Raw genomic sequence first — 9,674 nt, 5'->3', positions numbered from 1 at the left:
TTTGTTTAAATCGAGGATTATTAAAATAACCTCTTTATTTTTATGAGATGAGAATAAAGTTTAATGATTAGAGAAATCAAATATTGTATTGATAAAAATAATGTGAGTTACAAAAGAGAATTGTAGAGTCATAAATTAAATATACTTAGAGTCCTACTACAATGCCTATTATTACTATAATAATAATGCAATTATAAATAATCTAATCCTTGTTGTATTATAGTCCTAATCATAATATAATTCTAAACATAACATAATCCTAATAAATATAATTACTCTAGTACTAGTGCCTCTCTAATTTTTCAATATTGTTGTAAACTCAGTCAGTCAGCTTCTTTGGATATGTTCTTTTGATATGTTCCGATCTTCAGCTTCCTTCTTCCTCAACATACGTATATTCTATCCTCTTCAAATTATACTTGTGGAATTTTAATGATTATGTTATCATTGTCTTTTTTTCTTTTCAAGCATGCGTATAGTTATACCTAGAGTTAAAATTTGGCAAAATGTGTCATATGAATACAGTCGATATACCGTGTATAATCACTAAATTGTTGCTGGGACGACCTAAGATGAAAAATGTCACAACCCAAAGCCTCAAACACACAAATTAATGTTATACGTAACCCCGAATGAACTTTATATGTTTGGTAGAAAAGAAACATTCATCTAGGAAATAGTATCTTGATTACAATGAAGTTTGTTTGTTACACAGATCCCCACAGCGCACATCACATGTATGGATCATTTATTTTGCAACGCCATTATAATTTTTGTTATTCTTCAATTATATATTTCACTTAAAATACATTTTTCACCAAAATAAAAATAAAAATATGCACCATGCAAAAGACAGGAGATATCATTTGAAAAAAAATAACAAAGTAAATATTATTTAGATGTAACCAAAAGAATCGTGACAACAAGTTGACATTATTTAAAAAAAAAAAAAAAGTTGACATTATTTACATACAATCTTGTGTAGATGGCAAATTGGCCTAAGTATTAAAGAGAACTGGATGTGTAGGCTGTAGCAGAAGAAATTGTGGTTTGGCATCTATTAACTTTTTTAATGATGCATAATAATTGTAACCATTATTAATTTTTATAATGATGCCGAATAATCAAATGCAGAGTTAGAATTAAAAATTTGAGATCTAAATTGTAGGACATAAAAAAAAAGTATGATTAAAAAAATTTCCACAATCCATTCCTTACCATTAAATCGTCACTCGATTTGGTTAGGAGATTCATAAGATAATATACTTATATATTTATTTAATTTATCTACTAAAAATATAAGGTTTACGAAAAAAACTTCTGAATTTGTATTTGATAACAATTTAGCCTCATATGAGATATATCAGAAATAATTTAATGTCTTTCTACAGCTTGGCTTCACGTTTTTTCTGTTTAATAGTATGAGCCATGCATAAAGTAAATCTTTATACATATGCAATTAATATTCTATGTGGTGTGTGAGTAGTATTATTAAAAGCTATCGCCGTGAAACAATTTCATGTGTACGTACGGTAGTCACTTTTTTCTCTCATTCAAAATTATGCGCGCGACTTTCAATACACACAACTCTTTAAGTGATTAAAAAAAAGAAACATCTCTTCAGAAAAATGTATGCTTCAAATAATAATATACAAAATAATCTTATTATAACACGGGGCTCAAGCATATTAATGTGCTAAAGCAAAAAATTAAATGGGACTTTAAATTTAGATTAGTATTAACATTTATATAATTGATTTCTTTTAGTTTTCAATTAATGATATTACCATTCTTATTTTAACTTGTTTATCATGAGATATAATATTCCTAATATGTCAAATTTCTATAAATAACTCTTTCATTTTCATGAAAAGTTTACCTTTTCTACAAATAATATTCAATATTTGTAAAGATAATAACAACTTATAACTTATTGTTACTAAAAAAAAATGAGGCTCCTTAAATTTGGGGGCTAAGATACATGTCTCTTTTTGAAAAAATTACGCGGTTAAACAAACTTATATTACTTTACTACTTATCGTATCTATAGTTTGCTATAATTACCATTCGACTAATATTGTACATTAATTATGTGGGTTGACTTCGATTTTGTATAATTAATCACGTTTGTACATGTATAATTCGCTAGAATATACAAATACATATGTATAATATGCAATTATCTAATTGATATACATATACAATTCACCTCGCTCGCCTCTCTCCTCATCTCCCAATCTCGCTCACCTCTCTCCTCCCTCTCCCAATCTCGCTTGCAATATATACAAATTACATATGTAAATATACAATTATCTAATCAATATACATATACAATTTCCCTTCTCCCGCTCTTTGCCCTCTCTCGCTCGCCTCTCTCTTCTCTCTCCCAATCTAGCTCCTCTCTCCTCTTTACAACATGTAGCTACGAATTGTAATTATCAAACTATAACTGTGGAGTCATATTTTGAGAAGTTGATTAGATTGATACTATACTCCAACCATCAACTATCAAAATGGTTAAAGATGAAACTATAACGAGGAAAACTAAGAATATAGTGCACAATGACGGAACTAGAATTTTATCTAAGGGGTATCAAAATCTAAAATAATAAAATCATAAAAAAAAATCAAAAAGTATCAATATATAATATATATACATAAAAGATATTTTTATTTTAGCTACAGAATGTAATTTTTATTTTAGCTACACAATGCACATCTTGGAGAGGAAAGATGCATATAACTCACTTATAAGTAGCAAATATGATGTACTATGTGGAATGACCTATATGTTTAAAGCAACACTTGATAAATAGTTAATGTTAGCACAAATATTTTTTAAAAAATTCTCTTTACTATACTATTCAATAAGTATATTTTTTAAAAGGGCAACTTTTATACATAGCAAATATAAAATTCATATTTGTATGCTATAGCAAAATTTGCATAATTGCATTACATAACAAATATAGAAACTGTACAATTCGTTATACATATACAGTTGAAGCAAATTGTATAAAACGAAGTGCATAAAACAAGAAAGAGAAAGACACTTGGACAGAGAACTGTGTAAAAACGAAGTGTATAAAGCGAATTATATTATTATAAGTGTAATAAATGATTATATACAATTTGAATTTGTATAAAATGAGAAAGAGAGAAATACAAAAGAGACTTGACAAGGAAAATACAATTGAATCGAATTGTATAAAACGAAAAAGAGAAAAATTAGATACAATTTAAAAATTGCATAAAACGAGAAAGAGAGAAAGACAAAAGAAACTGGGCAGGGGAGTATTTTTATTTTATAATTATAAGTGCATAGGACGAAAATATATGTACTTGCATGTGCATATACAATTTTCTCACGATTTATACAAACAGAAACACAATTTATACATTTCGCTTCTGTTTGTATAAGTTAGAAAGGCGAGGGTGGCGAGCAAGATTTGGGAGATTGGCGAGCGAGATCTGGAAGAGGGGAGAAAGGAAAACAAAAATATATGTATTTATACAATGTTCTCTGCTTTATACAATTAGAAACAATTTTTATACACTTGTGTTTGTATAAAAAGTGAGGAAGCGAGCGAGAGATTTGAGAGAGACACCTCACAATTTTTTTCAAATGCTTGCTATGGAGCACAATTAAATCAAACACTAGCTACTCCATTTATTTTAGATTATTAATTTGCAATTATATATACAATTTTCTCTTTTTTAAATAATGAAGTACTAATGAACTAGTAATATCAAAAAGAAAAACTAATTTGTGTCATCCCTCTCCACTCAAATAACATTAGAAACCCTACTTCTTCTTCCTTGAAAAAGGGAAAAATAAAAATCTTCCCTCCGTCTTATTTGCAGAGCTTTCTCTTCTCTCACTGTGGGTTGATTTTCTTCCATTATCACTGAAATCCGCTCCACTATTTCTGTTTTCGATCTCTGTGATATTGGATCGGTCGATGGCTGAAGAAGAGGAGAGGAACGGCGGCGATGGAAGTGAAACGAGTGACTATACATCGGAGGACGAAGGAACGGAGGACTACAAGCGCGGAGGATACCACGCTGTACGAATCGGAGATACATTCAAACTAGGACGATACGTTGTGCAGAGCAAGCTCGGTTGGGGCCATTTCTCAACTGTTTGGCTCGCTTGGGACATCCAAAAATCTGTTAGTTTTATTCTATGTTCTTCCGATTACTCATAATTTATCAGTAAATCCCGTTTAACTCGTTTCTGGTTACTCTATAAATTCTGCTTATCGTGATTTATTTTTTGAACTTTACACATGTTGGTGATTGACGAAAGTCTTTTCGTAGTTTATTTAGAGATGTATATGTCAGTGTATTGACAACTGACAAGTGTGTCCCTAGAGAATCTATAGTTTTGGGGAGCTACTTATTTGTTTTAAAAGATGAAAATGCTGATTACGGGAAGGAAATAGGTTCAGATAGAGCGGAATGGATTTAGAGGATTTATATAGCTAGTTCCAACTTAATTTTTATTATTGTAATCCTGCATTGTATAGCTTTACTCTTTTCTTGAAAAGGGGATCTTGAGGACATTCATGCGCAAATAAGAAGCCTCTCATTCGCTTTGATTAATTATCAGAGGATGCATTGTCATCCTCCATGCTCTGCATTGGTGAACTAGTGGTAGATAGTGAATTTTAGAGTATGTTGGTGAGAAAAGATGCTTAAATTTTGTTAACTTGTCAGGCTTATGGATTGTTCAGCTAATTGCTGCTTATGTTTTTGTGCGGAAATAGACATATGTAGCTCTGAAAGTTCAAAAGAGTGCTCAGCATTATACTGAAGCGGCAATGGATGAGATTGCAATACTAAAGCAGGTTGCTGAGGGAGATCCAGATGATAAGAAGTGTGTTGTGAAGCTATTGGATCACTTTAAGCATTCTGGTCCTAATGGGCAACATGTTTGTATGGTATTTGAATACTTGGGAGATAATCTTTTGACACTTATCAAGTATTCAGACTACCGAGGGCTCCCTATCCACAAAGTTAAAGAGATATGCTTTCATGTTTTGGTGGGTTTGGATTATTTACATCGCAAACTTTCCATCATACACACAGACTTGAAGCCAGAAAATGTGTTGCTTCTATCAATGATTGATCCAGCTAAAGATCATACAAAGTCGGGGACTCCTATCATTCTTCCCTCCAATAAAAGTAAGATTGTCTCTGAATCTGGGGCTTCTAAAGCTGTGAAGAGTTTAAATGGTGACCTGACCAAGAACCAGAAAAAGAAAATTCGAAAAAAGGCTAAGCGGGTAGCTCAAAAGTGTGCCGACAAGGAAGCTTCTGAGGAGACTGAACCACATAATGAAACTACTGGTCCTGAAGACTCTGCTCGTGATGAAAAACCTGAAGCGAAATCAGTTGATGAACAAACTAGTATTGAAGCCAGTGGAGATGTCTCAACAAAGGAAGGGCACCAAAAAATTCAGAGACATAAGCGAGGCAGCCGCTCTGATAGGCAGAAGCTATTGGCTGACGTTGACCTTAAGTGCAAATTAGTTGACTTTGGTAATGCATGTTGGACGTATAAACAATTTACAAGTGATATCCAGACAAGACAGTATAGATGTCCGGAGGTTATACTGGGCGCTAAGTATTCTACTTCAGCAGATCTTTGGTCCCTTGCTTGCATTTGTTTTGAGCTCACCACAGGTGATGTTCTTTTTGATCCTCACAGTGGTGACGGTTATGACAGAGATGAGGTACAACAACTTTACTTTTGATCATTTCACCATTTCCATTCTGACATGCACAAACAATTTTCTTTGGTAGGACTTGGTTAGTGTTTAAATCTATTTGTTGCTTAAGCTAATTATTACGTGTATGTTATGAGCATGATGTGACAATTTGATGGACTCTAATGTCTTGGAAGCGTATTGGTATATCAAAAGTGCTTTATTTTTGCTTGATGGTTCTTCAAACTTATGTCAGCAGTGTTGTGGTTTTGGTGAGGTAAAGAAGCAAGCACACTTTAAGCAATTCCTTAAGTTCACCAACAAGATTCGATGTGAGAAAATGATGAGTTTTGGAACCAAAAATATGTTGCTCCATCGAAGAAATGTCACATACCCTGTTTCAGTAGCACGCAGGAATTCTTGATATAATTAAAAAAAGTTCATATTGGCTGAGCCCACATCTCCCACCTTTTGACATATATGTCTTTTATAACTAAAAGATTGAGGTTCTGTATTTCTTGCATTGATAGCTATGAAAATGTTTTTTGCTGTCCATTGCATAGGAAGAAAGAGCGAAGGTCACTTAAACAGCTAGATTTTTGGGTCCCATTAACTAGTTTAGGTCTTTATACACTTCCAATAAAATCTCTTAGATATTGACTTAACCTAGCAAACAAAATGTCCTGGGAACTCTATAAAAGATGAAAGTCTTCAAAGATCATCAGATAAACTTTAGAACATGCGTGGGGAGGATGTTAGGGCATACCACCATCCTCATTGTTAAAGATTGAAGGGAGTTGATAATTTCTTCGGTCGCTCACATCCATTGCCTTCAGATTTTGCATGGATGCTCAAATTGTTTGTCACTTTAGGCTATTATTTATTATTACTCTTTAATGGTTTTGCTAAAATTTTATTGTTTGTCATTTTAGCTTGCTTATAAAAATCTGACTCACTTGGTCACGTCGTCGGTGAAAGCAATAATTCTTACCAGTGGCCCTAGCTTGCAAGTCTTTCTGATAAACATGTTTTCTTTTCGTGTGATCCTATTTATACTAGATTGATTGCCTCTATCAATGTTCTAACGCCAGGCTCTGTGTTATCTTTATTGGTACATTAGCTTCTGTCTGATCTCATTGTAGAGACTTTTTAAATACTTAATTCTTTAGTTTTTAATGCTTCTTTTAAGTGTTAGTTTTGGACATGTGTTTTTTTCCTTCTTTAAAAAAATAATCAAATGTCTTTGTACATTGGACTGATTTTTTAAATGATGTTGTTTGTACTCGCATAACATTTACTTCTTTTTTTTCCAAGTTAAACGCATGTCTAACACAATTTTTAATTTCCATATACCTTTTTCCATTTTTTCTTTCAAATATCACATTTTTTATGTCCGAACACCTACTTGATTGTTCACTTAAATGGTGTTGACAGGATCACTTGGCCCTCATGATGGAGCTTCTGGGGACGATGCCACGCAAGGTGTGTTTCTTTGTCTGGCGAGAAGCAACCAAATGCTAGTTCTGATTGAAATAACCCCACAATATATCTAATTTTCAGTATTCCTGCAGATTGCCTTAGGTGGACGCCATTCAAGAGATTTTTTTAACCGAAATGGAGAACTAAGGCACATCAGGCGCTTGCGGTTCTGGACTCTCAGTAAAGTGCTCATGGAAAAGTATGATTTATGCGAACAAGATGCGAATGAGATGGCAGATTTCCTTGTACCTATCCTTGACTTTGTGCCTGAGAAAAGACCGACAGCAGCTCAATGTCTTAGTCATCCATGGATTACTGGAGGTCCTCGACATCTTGGTTCTTCGACTAATTCTCTATCTGAAGCAACTGAAAACCATGGTCCGAAGAACAATAGAGAGAAGGATGAAAGGGAGGCAATGGAAGTTAGAGTGGGTAATATTGCAATTGATGGGGCTCCAGCCCCAGTCAAAGCTTCTCAATCTTCAGATCTTGCTAAGAAGACATAGTTGATTGGTCCAGGTTGCGCTACTTTAACATTTTTATTTAAATTTTGATCCCTTATCAAAGTTAGAAAATGGACCATGATCAGTTTTATTTCTTTTATGCCAAGTTTATCTGCCCCTCTTCAATCTCTTAAGGTGATAATCTTCAGCGACGTTGTGTCATTGGTTGAAGCATTTCACTACAGCATGTCAGAGTAACTGAGCAAACTGCAGCTCGTTTGCTCTCTTTGTTATCTGGAAATTGTACACTTTAAGTTAAACATTATGTCTTCACTTTTGGCTTTATTTGAGAACTTACTAGTCTTGAATCTTTGTATTTTAGTTGTCCTACCATCCATGTTATGTTACATTTCTGTCCGTGTTTCTCCTGATAGTGCTACTGCAGTTCTAATTTATCAAACAGGGGAAAAAGAGAAAAAAACAGTTGATACTGTACGCCTGCAATTGACAGCTTTGTTTCTGGTGAATGCAGTGCTGTGAGCATTGGAAAATGAAGGAATGACTCTTTTGCTTCACTGTGGGTAGAATCGTACATCCCTACATGAACTGTGAGTTGAATTAAGCAAATACTAATAGCTAATCCATTTGGTAGGCTGGGTCCTGACTGATAGAATCTCTTTCTCTAACTTTAGGTGAGCAGGCAAGTTTAAACATGTACCGAAGCAGCACGTTGGTGTTGGTTTGGTGAGTGAAACAGATTCTCTCAGTTGTATAACTTTTGGTGGACAATTTATGAGCCACCCCTTCGATTGGATTCTTATTATTTTGGCTTTCCTTTGATGATGTACACGTACTCTTCAGTGAAAGAACATTATAGCCTTTGATGTCAAAACTCAGTGACCGATGGTTGGATGCTAATTGCTATATTACATAACAAGAAAGTATCTTATGCTTTGCTTAGACTATTTATTGTTGTTTCTTGTACTCTGTTTATCTCCTATTTTGTATTACTTACTATTTAACTTCACATCGTTATTTCTTTCTTCAAAAATGCTTTGAATTGTTTTGCCTTTGGCTGAATGTCTATTGGAAACCAACTCTCTACCTCTAATGTAAGGTAACATCAGTCTGTCAGCCTCTACAGACCTCGCTTTGTGGGATTATACTGATAATATTGTTGTCATCCGTGGTATAAACCTACTGTCCATGTGGTTTCTGCTGCAACTGTCTTTTCTTTTGCTCCTAGCAAACCACAGGATCTTGCATCTGGATGAAATTTAAATGAATAATCATGTTGCTGCAACAAATTACAAGATTATATGCCAAGTCCCACAAAACACATAATGGCATTAGCTATACCTAATGCTGCAGAGCCAAATGGAAAGCTAAATCTCCAATGGCTTAACTGGGGATGGTCAATTGGATACAGTATTTGCCTTGGTTCTTAACAAATAATAGTAGTACATTGGACAAAACTGAAACAACAACAAAATTAAAATCTGTTCAATTATATTTACGAGGTTGTAGGTGAAACAATTCTGTCATCAATCATTCAATTGAACCTCGATCCTTCAATAGTTTAGGTAAAGTTAAATGAATCATGTTGCCTTTTAAATGGTGATTTGTTGGATCATTAGTCCATAAATTAATAATAACGTTGTCTTTTGAATGGTGAATCACCGATCCCTTACCGGTCCTTTTATTGACGGCCAAAGTGTGTACTTTTTTCAATGCAACGCTAAAAGGGCAAGGTAAAAATGTTGTAAAATTTGTTACTAAACATGTTAGTTTACTGAATAAGCAATTATATTATATGAGATTGACTTTTATTACGTCCAATTTTCAGTAAAGACAAAACACGAATTGAAATTATTCTATTCGTGCATGTAAGCTGATTTGAACATCATAATTATAAAAAACATATATATATGAGATCCAATTCTCAGAAAAAACAAAACACTAGTTGAATTCATCGCATGTAAGCTGATTTAAACATTATAATTATAAATATATATAGAGATTGGTTGGAAACGACTTCATA

General features: G+C 33.4%; 1 protein-coding gene across 2 annotated transcripts; it reads left to right on the top strand.

Annotated features, from left to right (window-relative positions):
- The first annotated feature begins 3,726 nt into the window (after positions 1 to 3,726).
- Positions 3,727 to 8,598, top strand: LOC101245552 (uncharacterized). 2 transcript variants are annotated; one of them, XM_004241250.5, is made up of 6 exons: positions 3,727 to 4,172; positions 4,770 to 5,738; positions 7,146 to 7,193; positions 7,283 to 7,709; positions 8,166 to 8,241; positions 8,326 to 8,598. In XM_004241250.5, exons 1-4 carry the CDS (start codon positions 3,963 to 3,965, stop codon positions 7,694 to 7,696), a joined length of 1,641 nt encoding a protein of 546 aa, XP_004241298.1. In that variant the 5' UTR covers positions 3,727 to 3,962; the 3' UTR covers positions 7,697 to 7,709; positions 8,166 to 8,241; positions 8,326 to 8,598. The 2 variants fall into 2 exon arrangements, with proteins under 2 accessions (XP_004241298.1, XP_010322422.1); XM_010324120.4 differs by having other exon boundaries at positions 3,770 to 4,172; positions 4,720 to 5,738.
- Positions 8,599 to 9,674: the final 1,076 nt, after the last annotated feature.

This window comes from Solanum lycopersicum, chromosome 6 (genome assembly GCF_036512215.1).
Source record: "Solanum lycopersicum chromosome 6, SLM_r2.1".
NCBI classification, from domain to species: Eukaryota; Viridiplantae; Streptophyta; class Magnoliopsida; order Solanales; family Solanaceae; genus Solanum; species Solanum lycopersicum.
Note: the sequence above shows the minus strand (reverse complement) of the source record. Positions and strands in the feature narration are given on the sequence as shown.

Excerpts from the sequence above, each read along its gene's own strand:
- LOC101245552 (XM_004241250.5), top strand. The coding sequence starts at position 3,963 with ATGGCTGAAGAAGAGGAGAGGAACGGCGGCGATGGAAGTGAAACGAGT. Across the intron at positions 5,739-7,145 it reads ACGGTTATGACAGAGATGAG|GATCACTTGGCCCTCATGAT; the intron begins GTACAACAACTT and ends TGGTGTTGACAG. Across the intron at positions 7,194-7,282 it reads TGGGGACGATGCCACGCAAG|ATTGCCTTAGGTGGACGCCA; the intron begins GTGTGTTTCTTT and ends GTATTCCTGCAG.